The sequence below is a fragment of the Acanthopagrus latus genome, chromosome 17, assembly GCF_904848185.1.
Source record: "Acanthopagrus latus isolate v.2019 chromosome 17, fAcaLat1.1, whole genome shotgun sequence".
NCBI classification, from domain to species: domain Eukaryota; kingdom Metazoa; phylum Chordata; class Actinopteri; order Spariformes; family Sparidae; genus Acanthopagrus; species Acanthopagrus latus.
Window position 1 is genome coordinate 10,802,603 of NC_051055.1, and position 15,271 is coordinate 10,817,873.

At 44.9% G+C, this 15,271-nt stretch overlaps 1 protein-coding gene across 1 annotated transcript in view; it reads left to right on the top strand.

The window, feature by feature from the left end:
* The window catches only part of LOC119005922 (eukaryotic translation initiation factor 3 subunit H), a 54,773-nt gene extending 50,908 nt beyond the window's left edge, over positions 1-3,865 (top strand). Inside the window, exons 7-8 of the mRNA XM_037074035.1 lie at positions 3,006-3,138; positions 3,558-3,865. Coding sequence (XP_036929930.1) covers positions 3,006-3,138; positions 3,558-3,652 — 228 coding nt within the window. The 3' untranslated portion in view covers positions 3,653-3,865. The remainder of the gene's footprint in view (positions 1-3,005; positions 3,139-3,557) is intronic.
* The last annotated feature ends 11,406 nt before the right edge of the window (positions 3,866-15,271 follow it).

The following is a 15,271-nucleotide window of genomic DNA, read 5'->3' on the forward strand; positions in this document are numbered from 1 at the left end:
CACACCCACGTAGCCACACACCTCTGGGCCAGTCACCCACACTGCAGCCATTACAATCCATCATCCTCCCCAGCTGACCTTCTCATCATCGCAGCCCCCAAGCCCACCCCCTCACACACAAACACACACGCGCACTCATTTCATACACAATATCACACAGGCCAGCCCTTTAATAGTGTCCACTTCTTTCATGTTTCACACAATTCTCCACAATGAACTAACGGTGCACACAGAGAGACAAAGAAAGCGAGCCTCTATTACACCTTTCAGACATCTACAGTCCTTGCTCCATGTAATCTTGTGCCATTGACTGCTGCATCCCGGACAAATGGAACCTTATTAATCATCATAGAAAGTTGCAAAAGGCACCTCACTGAGAGAGCTCCATTTTTCATTTATAGCTCTCTGAATTTGGTAAATAGCAGGTTCCCAGGCACAATCTGTGGCCAAGTTAGTCTTTGTACCAGGAAATGTATGTCTCACTCCTGCTGATTTATTCAATTCAATTCTTTTTCCACTCTTTTCCCATCCTCAGAAGCAGGCACCTCTTTGTAGAAGATTAGATATGGAGCAACGTGTTAATCTTATGAACCAAGGACTTGTGATTTATGCCTAATGATACGATTTGGCTTCCATTAGATGATTCAGCAATATTTTCCAAGTCATTACTTCTGTGCCATATCATTATTAAAAACACATAAAAGGCAAGCCAAATCATGGCTGTAAGTGCATTTTTGTAGTGTTAGATGCTAAATAGATACAGAGCAATCATGAATCCTATGGCAACTGAGAACAAGTTAATCAGTTCCAGCTTTATTGTTTTACAAAAACTCATATCTCACTGTATGAAGGTTCAAAGGTTCAAAGCCAATCTGTGGAAAACCTGCTCAAACCTCACATGCATGAATTCATTTCTTTTTTTTTTTTTTTAGTTTTTCTTAGTGTTTTGAAAAGAGAGACAGGATCTAAAGGGAATTGGACCAGATCAGTCATCCCAAACAGACCCTGATAGAGAGAAAGAATACCAGCACACTCCACAGGACATGATATCTCAATTTGGTTCAAAGAGCGGCAATACACAAAAATAAAATAATAATAACAATAATAATAATTTCATATCTATAACTCAAAAAACAAAAAGTTAATCATTCAACAGATGTATTTTTACATAGGGCACAGACTTCCTGAAATACTGTCTCACAACATTGTTGTACCACATGATTAAAGCTGTTACTAAGTACAGTACTAGGAGACCCTACCTGGCCCGTATAGACCAAGTATAATTTGAGCCTAGTCTCCTTCTGGTCCCACCTCTTGTCTTGATTAAGACATCATTAAACAATTATTTAGTTGATTGATTACTGCTCAGTCTATGAAATGTCAGAGGGGGGTGAGAAACACTCAGTTTCCGAGGCTCCAAAGCGACGTCTTCAAATTGCTTCTTCTCGCCAAGCAAACTGCCCAAAACCCAAAGACTCTTCATCTACTCTCATAAATAAAGAAAAGTAGCAAATCCTCACATTGAAGAAGCTGGAACCAGCAGAAGTTTGACTCTTATGCTTGAAATGATGAATGGCACAATTAATTAATAATCTGAATAGTTTTCAATTAATTTTCATTTGATCAGCTAATCAACAAATCACCTTATCGTGGTTGCTCTCTAACTAGAGTAAGTTAAGTTCTGGTCCAGGTACCAGAATGGGAATATTTAACCATCACACTAAAGCCAAACACAGCATGTTGTCAAAAACACACTATCCCCAGCATGAGGCGGGGTCGTTCCAGCAGCATGCTGCGGGGGTGCTTCTCTCTGCAGCAGCCCCTGGCAGGCTCGTGAACGTAGAGGGTAAAGTAATTCAGCAAAGATACATAGAAATCCTGCTGCAGTCTGTAAAAGAACTGCAACATGGGACAGAATTATTTTCCACCAAGACGATGACCCCGTACATAAAGCCAAAGCGCCACAGGAGTCCAGACTTCAATCCATTTCAGACTTTGTGGTAGGACTCCATGCAACTTCACAGAGCCGTTTGTAGAGAAGAAATTCGGAAAAAACGGCATAAAAAAAAATGCCTCAATTAAAGGAGGTTGTATTTAATTTAGATCAGTTTGATGTCTTTTTTACTCTGATATTTACTTCAAGTGAGAGATGGTAAATACTTTTTAGGCGTTGTGTTTGTATACATGGAAGTTGGGGCACAAGTGCAAAACTGTTTTTGTTAGCTTGTTTGTAAAAATCTGCATACATTAGCATTTTGATTATGCACAGTCGTGCTGTGACACATTGGCAGGGAAAAATAAACTGGAGGAGGATCGACTCATTTGAACAAATAGTTTTGTTTTTATCGTTTGTCTTAGCGGATTCTGTCAGCTTCAGTCGCCCGTACAGGTGCGCTGTGGGATGTTTGTCTTTTTCCTCCCTTTCTGCCGCAACCCCCCATTCCCCCGGCCTGTGTCAGTCTCTCCTCCATCTTTCCAAATTAACAAGGCTTTTAGGTTCTCCAGAGACCCAGCACCTCGCTGATATACCGACTGTCAGCCCTCCACAAATCACTCCATCCCTGTCAGCGCTTATAACTCTTCCCTCTCCATCTGTCTCCCCCATCTCTTCTTTCATCACCACATTCTTCTACGTCTTACTTTATTCCTGTTGCTCTTGCCATTGCCTTATCTTTCTTCTTCCTTGTCCTTTTTCCCCTCGTGCTATTCTCTCCCGTTGTGTGCTCTCTGCGTCTCTCTTGCTATATTTCTCTCTTACTCTGCCTTTTCCTGTTCCCGACTTTCTGACTTCGCAGCTTTTTTATTCTCCCTTTTCTTCACTCCCACTCTGTACTGTACCTCCTGTGTCTTTAACCTTCATCCCCCCCCATGCCTCCCCTCTCTATTCATGTCCATTTTCTCTTTCGCCATCTACTCCCTTTCCACATCCTTCTCTCTCAATTATTAGGTTGTCCTGAGCCCACTCTCACCTCACCCGTTCTTCTCTCTCTCTCTCTCCCCCTCAGTACCTCCAGAGGCGGCAGCAGGAGAACACCCAGCGGCAGAGCAGAGGAGAGCCCCCGCTGCCTGAGGAGGACATCACCAAAATGTTCAAGCCCCCCCAGCCTCCCCCACGCATGGACACTCTGCTCATTGCAGGTACGCACCCAGCCTCCACACATGCACTACAGAGACCCCCCCCCCGCTCCAAACTCCATCAGCCGCCTCTGCTCCCCTCACTGGAGCTCAGGTTCTGTTTTGTAATTATCTCCGCCATTATCTCGAAATTACATTAATTTAAAGTTTATTGACTCGATCTCCAACATGCACCGCCCTTTTCCCTGCCGTTTCACGCTGTTCAGCCCTCCTCCGCCTCCTGACAACATTTCTGATCCTTCCGTTTACTCTGCTCCCCACTAATTTGATGTTTTGCTGTACTGCTGTCACCCCCCCCCCCCACCCCCGCCTGTTTGTGTGCATGTCTGTGTACAAATGTATGTATGTATGTATGTTTGTGTGGGTGCGTGTTTGTGTTTCTGTGTGGGGGCTCATGGATGCATGTGGCTACCCTCCAACAGGGCAAATTAACAACTACTGCCAGAACGTGAAGGAATTCACCTCTCAGAACCTCGGGAAGCTGTTCATGGCAGAGGCTCTCCAGGGCAACAACTAGAGGAGAGAGGCGAGGAAGAGTGCGCAAAGGACGGGAAAATTAAAGGTGACAGAGATGCAGAGCCCTCTTGGCTTCGACTGGAGAAAAAGCGGACCCTTTTTTTGTTTTCTAAGAATTTATTCATTGTTTTTATCCCTAGCCCCATCTTGGATACAAATTATCTTTGAAGATCACTTGATTTTTCGATCTAAATAAAAGTCTTGCATCTCGAAATCCTCTTTGACTCTGTGTATGTTTTGACAGGTGAACTCTATTCTGCTTTTGATAGTAATTGCAATACTTTTTCTTTTTTTTTCTCTTTTGGTCGACACAAGTTGGACTCAATTATTGATATGCTAAAAATGGAGGTTGAGACCAATACAAAACAATTATACAGTGTAATGGTATTTAAACATAATTTTATTGCTGCATGCCTTTGGTCTTACATCAATCATAAAACAGGTGCAACCATTATTAATGGATTTGTTGAAGTGCTGGTTTGAGTGGTGAGAACGCTAGTTGAGCGTTAAATAAAATGAGTCGGCCCCAACCGTCTCACCGCACTAAATAGACTTTTGATTGTCTTTTTCTGTCCCTGAAGTGAAATTTTCTCGACACACTAGAATCTGCCTTTCCTCCACGCAGCTAGCAATTAGCACCTGTTTATTTTTAGGAAGGGAAATAACAGCGTCCCAACGGGGTAATTTGGCTTGAAAACAAAGATTTTTTTTCTTTCTTGGTTGTTGTTGAGTTTTCAAGACATTTTGAAGGGGGGAACTGCAGGTGCGCCAAGTGACAGACTCTGAGGAACTGTCATCTCCACTCGGTAGCATTCCTTATTTAGTGCTGTTGTATCTATAATTGCCTAAAACTCATAAATTATTGGTAATGCAATTTTAGAGGAATGAACAACACAAGAATCAGTGTTTCTCAGAGTCGCCGTTTTCCTGCTGATGATGAATGTGAGCCACAATTAAAGACAAACAGATTAGAGAAGAATTATAAAAAGATGAGAGCCGGCATTGTCCGCCATACGCGGGTTTATTGTTCGACAGTCACATGAAGTGGGACGCACAATGAGAGATGATTGTCATCTGTTTACCTATTTTTTTTCAAAAACAGATATTCTTGTGTTTATCAGATGTTTGATGAACACGATGTTTTGACCTTTTCATTGTAATTGCCGTAATTGCTCTCAGAAAAGTAAAGAAACGGTCTGAGCAGTATTGTTGAATCCTTTTCAATAATTAATGGAGATATTTGAGTTCTGTTTGTGCCTGGCAAACAACAAGACGAGTCGGCGCGTTGACACTTTCCTGACTTAGGAATCAGAATTGTCTTCGCTGCCTTCAGGATGTTTCTTTGCACTACCTGCCTGTAAAAGTAATCACAATTCTTAATCCCATCTGCTGTCCCCACTAATCAAGCCTTCGCACTCCAGTTCATTTTTATTTATGGCTTCATCGCTTTCATCCAATTGAATTTCACATATATCTTCTTCAGTGTAATCCACTCAGTATCAGTACTTGTTTCTAGGGACTCGGAGAACAAGCGGCGCGTCAACACGACTTCAGGCTACAACTGGTGGCTCTGTGACGGCGGCACTGACCTTAATGTTAACATCGGCGTGCTAACGTGCTCGCAGCGACAAGTGACAATGTTAATGTGTTTTAGCAGGTATATTGTTGATCCTGTTAGCCATTTAAGTTGAGAGCGTTAGTGTGCCAACATATACCAACCCACACCTGAGGCTCCTGGACGTGTCAGAAGATTAAGTAATTGATCATAAAAGTACAAGGTAAATGAAAATGTTGACCTGGGGAACAGGAATGTCTCTACAAAGGTTCATGGCTATCCATCTTGAGATTGTCAAATCTGGACCACAGTGGTGGATCTGCCGCACCGCGAAGGGCCTGAATCGGATTAGGTGGTGGGATATTCTCTGGAGAACACAAAGCATCTCTCATGCATATTCTTGTCTGTGCAATATCAGGTCAAACATGTACTTCATGGGAACATATAGCACACTAAGACACCAGGCACATCTTATTTCTTCCATGCATACGGCCCAAACATGACCTCATTTCCACACTATCTGGGACGACATGAACTCAAGATTCTAGTGGTATGAAAGTCCTGCACCGGGAGTTGGATATTCTCCAAACATGAGATCTCTGACTCTTTGGATAACAAGTTAAAAAATATATATTAACATCACATCTTGGATTATTCAGGCACCAGGCGCCAGTGATGAAAGCCTGTTTAAAACCGCTGTGAGAAGTATGGAGTGCACATTCTGTCCACACTACTGTCGATACCTGCACACACTTTATATTTAGTTTTCTAGTTTGTGTGTTTATGACCAGAAGAACTCACAAATAATTTTTAAGCTCATGGTATTTGATTGCTTCAGCTTTACGACAAAGCATATTTAGTTGACACTGGGAGGTTGTCTGCGGCATGCATTTGCCACTTGCGGTGTTGGAACAAGTTGAACTGTGGCCCACAACAATGCTTCCACTGCGAGGCCCTTTTCACATTCCATGATACAACAACATGTGAAGCCCAGAGGGGAGAAAATGCTGGCAGTCCCGTCCCCTTCAGACATGAGAGTGTCATCTTAAAACCAACTTGTGCTGACAACCGAAACCTAACTTGCGGTGTGATGCCGCATCCGTCAGTAGCCTCGAAATCCTTCTGCACTGAGGGCGTCGGCTCAATAGCTGTTGCAGCGACGATCCTCGGCAGAGCATCGTGCACATCTCAGGGTTCCTCCTCAAGATGTAAAAAACACAGCTCATCTGAGGAGCTCGTCATCAGATGAGTCCACTCCGCCCAGCAGCAGCAAGGCAGAACGATGGCTCTTCCTGCTCCGTTTAATAAAGAAGCTGCCAGCGTGCGGTTCATTGTGCAATAATTACGCCACAGCTCCGTCTCGTCGTGTGCTCCATTGTTTTATCCCCCCCACCCTCGACCTGTGGTTAAGCAGCGTCGTCCAATTCAGCGGATGATGTTATTTAACTTGTCATCAGCGTCGCCTAGTCGAGTAATAACTTGTAATGCTCCTTGCTTGTCATCGGCCCAATGTCATTAACAATAATTACCAGTCAACCAACATGATGAACGCTTATTGAAACAGAGACAGTCGAGCCGGAAATGATTTCTTCCCCCCCCAAATCATAACATGTTTCCCCAGACAGGCCGGACGGGAAATATTAATTCAGCACAGAGGGCTCGGCTGATCTTTATTAATTACGGTACCTGCTGCTTTGATAGGTGCACCTGTGCCTGTGATTGATGTGTTGTATGATGGGAGGCAGTGATTTGGTGGCCTCTCCTTAAGCTGAATGTGTGTTGTTTGTAATTCTGAGGCAGCACTGTGGGGTGACATTGCCCTTGAGGCCTGGCTGGGCCGCAGCCTCTCCTGTCCCTAATCCCGGGATGTGCGAGGAATTACAAAACTTAAAGTGGCCTCAACAGAACCACGAGCGTTGCGCGGAGCTGCTGAGGCGCAGCCCCGCCGCCGCAGAGTGCAAACACGGCGACGGAGGCTCGGATGCTATTTAAGGTGACAGTGTTTTTGTTTGGAGTGGAGAGCAGTTTGGACTGAATCATGTAGTCACAGCAGGGCTCAAGGGCAATGGAGTGGAGGTGCACGGGAGTCAAGCTGGTGTTTTGCTTCCACGTTACCACACAGTCATATAAATCATGACATTAAGCGCTGGCTGTGGTGTTCAGGAGAGATAAAGGTGATAAATGATTTGCCTTTAATGATTTTAACCAAGAAATCACATGAGGGGAGCCGCGCTGTTTCATTTTCGTGATTAACTCAAAGCTCCTATTTGTACAAAAAGTTGATTTTTCATCCCAAACACGCAGATACTGATGCTTTGGGGTTATAAGTCTGGCTGTTTAATGAGTCCCCTTTTAAACAATGAGGTGCAGTTTTTAGCACATATAAGGGCATTGTATAACTTCTATGTTGGTGTAAAATGAGCTACCACCATCATCAGACACACCAAGAATACAGCGTGTTGTAAACCATCAACAGCTTCCACATGTGCAGATCCTTCAGAGGCGAGCTCAAAAATACTTCAGAGTACATCTATTTTTCACCCACTAGAAAACAGCTCCACAAACCATGGATATGCAAATGGCCCCTGTTTCAAGTTTGACTGCTGAGCACAACATGTCTCCTCTTTCACCAAAGTTCTTTGTGTACGTGTGCTGAATGTTTAAGTTGCACCATCGTGATTGTCTTAAGTTGTGTATCGGACCGCAGTTGTTGCGATGACGCGAAGTTCCCCTCGCATTACTCACAAATGTTTGATCCCGGGGTCATTTGTGTTTATTCACAATACCCTGCTGGGTGATTATACGTTGAGGGTGTATGTGTCTGTGTTTAAATTCAGTTGAGCCTTTCACTGAACTCACTACTCACTAGAGGCTGGTTCCTCTCTCTTCTACTTCCCCTCTCACCTGAAGTGAAGTACATTTCAGCTCCAGTTGGCAGTCACCATTAAAATACATAAGCACCTGACAGTGGAGGTCACCTGCGTGGATCGCTGCCGCAGTCGGGTTGATAAACGGGAGCGACGAACAATCCACTGTTTTAATCCCAAATATCAACTCTCTGAGCTCTCCTCCTCCCACTTAACCATAATCATAGCTAGAAATTGTCCCATGACTCATTACAAAAATATTGATTTTTGTCTGCAAATTGTCCAGATGCCTCCTCAAAAGTATACAGTTTTGTAGCCAAGGAAAAAAAAAAAAAAAAAAGGGTCCCGATGTCTCCTTATAATGATAACCAGTGGCTGTGTGCTTCCAAATGTTGAGGAGCCATCTGGAACAGCGGTCTCTCAGCTGTCTTGCCTACCACCATCCCCCCCCAGCTCATATACATGTAATCTGAACGCCTTATCATTCTGCTCTGCGAAGCTCAAACATTCATGTGAAGTCACAGTCAGCAGAATACAATCCGAGTGGAAATCGCACCACTTTCGCTTCCAGCCACATTGTCGTGTGCTATACATTCAATGCATGTTTATATTCTGCTTGAACGCCGAATAGCTGAAGTGTTCCCTGCTCGTTCAGCAAGTAATTATCACATATGTGTGGGTTAGGGTTAAAGAACATCCATCATGGCACACTGAGTGCTCTCTGTGTCGATGCAACAGAGACTCTGCTAAAACGCAGTGCTCATCCCGCCACATGTCCAGACGCTTCACCTTTTGTACCCACTCGAGACGCCGATGTGGATATTTTTTTAGAAGTGCGCAGTCTTTTGCTTCATTGTCCCACTCGTTTTGATATGTTAAAGTGTTCGGAAGACAAGAAAAAACACGGCAGCAGCTGCATTCGTGATTGCTTCTCCCACACAATCCTGCTCAATTGACCGTGAGACTGCTGTGAGTCGGCGAAAAAACGAGAGTGACATCCTCAAATATTAGACAAAATGTTTTCACCCGTGAACAGACGCCGAAGCCTGTGGCCCGCCGTCACAGTACTTGTGATTAAAATTTCCGCCTCCTCTCCCAAAGTGATTTCATTTGCCATCCCAATTATTTTCCTATCGCTTTCTGTGATGTCACTTTTCTCCTCAGCATTTGCAAAGATTGCCCCAAACTAGCCCGTGTGTTTGAACCGAGCCTGGGAACCGAATGAGGGCTTTAGCTGTGTAAACAGCCGGCCGTTTTGTACGCTGCAATAGGAGGAAATACTTAATTAGGATTATGGGATTTGTCTCTGCACCTTCAGATTCCTGAGAAGCAGGCTGGTAGATGTCAGAGGGATATAAGTTTGGTCTCATTTAATCAGGGAGTGCGGCCTGCACAGCCCTGACCCCAGCAGTAATTTATTACCGCTCAAACACAAACACAGGCTCTTTCAGTGTGCCTGCCGTCGCCCTGTCATTGGTGATAGAGAGAATCAGCTGGCTGAATATAATGAAACCAGTTATTTCCCTGTCAGCTCTGAATACTTTTCCTTTTTTCTTTTTTCTTTTTTCTTTTTTTTTGCTCCCTCTCTCCCTCGCTCTCTGGCTCTCTTTTTTTTTCCTGCCACAGATATTGCCATGGCAACTGTAGATCCTGTACGGAGTAGCTGTTGAGGATGTAAAGTAGTTCCTGTGGAAAAATAATCTTGCAAATCCCCAAAACAAGAGCAGCAAGGAAGGCAGATGCAGCCGTAGGAAGCGGCAGTGTGGGTATGGGTTAGGGAATTAAACATTTATGGGATTATTCACACGAGTCCGACGCCGCTGACGTCAGAGCGCGTTCCTTCACATAGCAGCGCTCCACCTGTCATTGACGCAGCTCTATATTTGCTTTATCTCCAGCCAATAGATCTGCACTGTGATTGGCAACTGCATAGATCGAGCACTGTGTTCTAGTTGCAATTCGTCTCCGCCTGCCACCCAATTCGATGGCTGTCACCCGGCAGTGGCACAAATCCCACAGGCCATTATGGGGCTGGTTTAATCCCCACAACAGCAGCAACAGAAGCCTTTCAAGGAGGGTTTCAGAGCATGATACCCTGTCTGTCACATGCATCCGTGGGCTTCAGGCGCGGCGACAGTGCATTGTTGTCGTCCCACTTCATCACTTTTGTCTTGTCTTATCCCCGAGCCGCTAAGACAAATGTACTGGATGTCCTCCTGCTGAAGATCAATCACATGTTGCGTGTAATCTTCTGCTGGGTTTAGTCTCCCTGCCATTGATACTCAGCTGTGGCCTTGGCTGTTAGACATAATGCATTATGCTTTTATTATTATGTCTTAATTTCAGAGGTGGACTCGTAAACAAACTACAGTCCATTTCTTTACAGCATTAGTTTGAGAACCTGATCGTTTCATACATACTATTCGCTTCTCGTAAACTCTCCGTAACCTTTGCCCAACTCGTCATGTGGGTTTCAGTGAGTGGACGTATAGCCAGGAGCTAGCTGTGCTCAGATATGCAGAAAGACCAGAGGCAGGTGGTACCAGCTAGCCCTGCTCTGCTCAAAGTAAAAAAAACAAACAAAAAATGTATTCAAGAAGTAACTTCATCTGGCATATGAGGTTCATATGAAGCGCTGGTTGACATTAGAGTCTTCGTGCAAGGCTGAGCTCACTGACGCCTGACTCTAGCTGTGGTACAGTGTCTTGGTAGAAATTGTGAATACATGTCGTCCCTGACATGTCAACGAACATCTTTCAATGCGCAGTATGTACCCTCTGCCACCAGGGGTCTTTCAGTCAAAGCGATGAAAACAAAAGAAGTCGTTCGATGATGTCACAAAGTAGCGTGGGATCGTGGGGGTTGTTTTCTCGACCACATCCACGCGGCCGAGATTTTACGCTGACATCTTGCTCAGGGTGGGAAGCTGGCCACCGTGTGAACATGCTCTGTTGCAGATGAAAGTCTTCCTGGCGTGACTCCGGCAGAAATGTCCAGGGACGAGGTGGCGCAGTAAAGACGATCAAAACAAAATGTCGGTCAAGTTTGCCGACTTCTTTCCTCCCTCTCTGACGTATTTTTACCCTGCGTTACAGCAACAGCCATTTCAACATTAGCCCTTTTCACAGATATTCCGCATCATTGCATTATTGTATAGTCTGTCATTTCATACAGCATGTCAGCGCTGTGGAAACAATAGAGGCGTGACGGTACACGCCTCTACACGCCACAACATCGATGTTCGTGTGTTTTTTTGGTCAGCATGTTTCCCCCTAGTGTCCACCTGTTCATCTAAAATGTTTCAGCCTACTGTTTATAATCATATAGATGCTGTTATAATGGGTTGTGATTGAGCTCCTGACCCACCATGCATCGTGGGAAGCGACTAAGTTCCGTTTTAAGCCATAAATTACATAATTACACAACTACATAATCACCATCGTGTCTGACTCTGTCGATCACGGGGAGGGATGCTGTTTTCTGGGGGAAAGTTCACTGGTCTGAAAGTCTCGGGCTGAACATCGCAGTGATTTCTTTCAGTCCAGGTTGCCAGAGACCTTAACTGCAGCACAATAATGGAAAGCGACAGAGACATGGTGAGTTAAAATCTTTTGCTCTAAATCACATCACATAATCGCCGCCATTCAACTGCGGGAGCCGCCTGGTTCTGCTGCCGGGGACAGGCGCTGTTTTTCCAGCAGAAATGTGATGAAGAGTCGGTACGTCTGACAGGATGACAGAGGATTTTCCATGTATGGATGCTATATTTTTGTCCTCATATAAGTTTGCCAAAGAAACTACCAGCGACCACGTTACTGTTGTTTGGTCCTGTAATGTTGCTTGGTGGGTTGAAGTGTGGGACAGTTCTCCTTTGTTTGAAGAGTGAAGGATCTGTTTAGCTGTCAGACTGTGAACACCATCAGACCGACGCACCACTGATCTGCACCTCCGGCTGTTCCATTCACACAGACACCACATCGCCTCTGCTGCGGCTCTGATACTACCTCCAAAGGCGGATCAGAGCTGTAGTGAACACATATGTAACCTTCACACAGATGGCTGGCGGAGTATCGGCGTATGACTATGCACTAAAAGGGCAGTTAGAGTTGGGCTACAGTTAGAAACATTTGAGATAATTTATGCACAAATATATTACCAAGGTCTAATTGTTTGCAGTTGTTGCAGCTTTTATTAATGTTTGCATGATGTCCCAAACGTCTAATTGTAATCTAAAAGGAGTCACTGATGAATACGCAGAAACCAATCATCCAAATCTGCAGCTCTCAAAGCAGCAATTCGGCATTTTTAGCTCAATGTTCTGCTTTTCTGGCCCCATAACTTTACTGTTCTGGTTCACTCTCGACGGTGTTGTGTCCACTCACAGCAGGACTCCGTTTACAGCAAAAACAAAACGTCTGAAAACTCAATGTAAGCTGTCCAAATGGCAGGCAGCGAAAGTTAACGACTAGCCGGTGAACACGGTGGCGCATTTAGCAGAGAGGGATTTCCCACAGGAGTTGGTGGAGACAAAAACATCTAAAAGGGAGAGCGGATATTGGACGGTGGCCAGAAACGGGACACACAATGAAAGCTAATGATGCTCAGTATCAGCAGGAGGTGTAAATAGGGGAGGTACTTGCTAATGAGTCATCCATAATAACTTCAGAGGTGATAACATGTTGATGACGCTGTCCGTGGCTTGTGTCTGGTGCCCCCCAAGAGGATAATGGGAATGAGTTATTTATAAGAGCAGGCAGAACTCCATATATGAAATACCTCAACCATTTTTTTATTCCAAATATTGGATCTGACACATATCAGCGATATAGTTTTGAATCTCATCTCACCTCATATATATTCTGTACCCCAGGGTTTGAGAGACTCTACAGTGCTGACCTACCAGGAGCAAACTCAACCCTTTAGTTGTACCTGAGGTACCAGCCGTGCATCGGTAAGACTTGGGACAAACATACCGGCCGTCTTCTTGCTAGAGACCACACTTGTAGTTTGTGTTCTGAAGCACACTTACAGTTTGTGACCTCCAGTTTCTGCTAATGCTGTTTTTATGGGCCTGTTACTTTTTATTTATTATCCATCATCCTGGTTGAAACCTCGAATTTTAAACGCTGCCCCTTTTTTTCCTTTTTTTTTTTTTTTGCCATTTTCTTGCCAGCTTATCATATTTCCCCCCCCCTAATGAAGAAAATGAGAAAATGCCAAGCGGAGTAATTTATTATAATTCATAATGAGCTTCTCTCTCTTCCTTAAAAGTCCGGAGATGCCAGGTTGCACCGGGTACAGTGATTGATGGGACGCTTGTGACCTACAATAGACAGAGCCACAATTAAAGCGCACCTTATCTCCCAGCTGTGACTCTCAAAGATAAATGCTGATAGCGCCCTCCCCCTTGATGTTCAATCATGCTCCCCACGCCTCGGCCTCAGCAAGTGTCCTTAGAATGACTGATGTGCATTTGAATATTTCTGTCTCGCAGGTAAACATTAACATTCAGTTCACTTATTCTGTCACTCCTCCTGTTTTACGAAGACATTCTCAGGGGAAAAAAAAAAACAGAATCTAATTTAAGCGTGGTTATTTTCATGCTGTGTGTCGGTAGGGCTAATTCACTGAACATTCTTTTAGTTTGGAATTATTCATCGCATGATACGGGAAATGGACAGTGTTTTTCTCTTATTTTTTTTCTATCCGCCTTGTCTCATTTAAATTCTGACTTGTTTTAAACTTCTGTCTCAAACTGTCATATTTTGGACACTAAAAGACTCGTAGTCACAGTCACCCCTTTCCTACCTCACCTCTGCCCACATTGACTCAATATGTTTCATGCTACACCAGAGCCAATAAAACATTGGATTTATTTCGTGCCAGCACCAAGGAGGCACATAACTCATGACCTCCCTTCCTCCCTCCCCCTGGAAAGATCAGATCACATCCTGGTGCACTTCACGCCTGTGTACAAACCTCTCGTACACAGCCAGCTGTCTCTCTCCCTCGCATGGTCAAAAGGCGGTCCATTGAGACTGACGATGCTTTGAAGGACTGCTTTGATACAACTGTGTTAGAAGTGCTTTGTGATGCTCATGGGGAGAACACTGGGTCTAGGGAACACCCCCGCCATGACCCCGCACCCCCCTATACTGTATTTACATCACATGTAAAAACATTAAAACATACTAAACACGGAGACCAACAATAAGTGAAAACTGTCGTGGATGCAATGAGCGATAATGAAACAGAGGAATAAACCATCAAAAAAGCAAAGCAGATATGTGTTAACAGTATGAACTCCACAGAGGCTGCAGCCACAAACACACAGTAAAGCTGCTCATAGCTTACACAAAGCACACACTCAATGCTACGTTGCCTGGCAACGCAGTCGTTGACGTGTTGATGCTCCCTTCTGTAATTGTTGTACTCACCTGTTTGAACATCATTCTGTGAGCATTGTGCCCCAATTTCCCTCCACAATCTGCTCTCAGTTTAACCAGTCCTCTCATTCTGTCTGTCCCACTATAACCAGTCCTCTCAGCCCATCTGTCCCACTACAACCAGTCCTCTCAGCCCGTCTGTCCCACTATAACCAGTCCTCTCAGCCCGTCTGTCCCACTATAACCAGTCCTCTCAGCCCATCTGTCCCACTACAACCAGTCCTCTCAGCCCGTCTGTCCCACTATAACCAGTCCTCTCAGCCCGTCTGTCCCACTATAACCAGTCCTCTCAGCCTGTCTGTCCCACTACAACCAGTCCTCTCAGCCCATCTGTCCCACTACAACCAGTCCTCTCAGCCCGTCTGTCCCACTATAACCAGTCCTCTCAGCCCGTATGTCCCACTATAACCAGTCCTCTCAGCCCATCTGTCCCACTACAACCAGTCCTCTCAGCCCGTCTGTCCCACTATAACCAGTCCTCTCAGCCCGTCTGTCCCACTATAACCAGTCCTCTCAGCCCGTCTGTCCCACTATAACCAGTGCTCTCAGCCCGTCTGTCCCACTATAACCAGTCCTCTCAGCCCGTCTGTCCCACTATAACCAGTCCTCTCAGCCCATCTGTCCCACTATAACCAGTCCTCTCAGCCCGTATGTCCCACTATAACCAGTCCTCTCATTCTGTCTGTCCCACTATAACCAGTCCGCTCAGCCCGTCTGTCCCACTATAACCAGTCCTCTCAGCCTGTATGTCC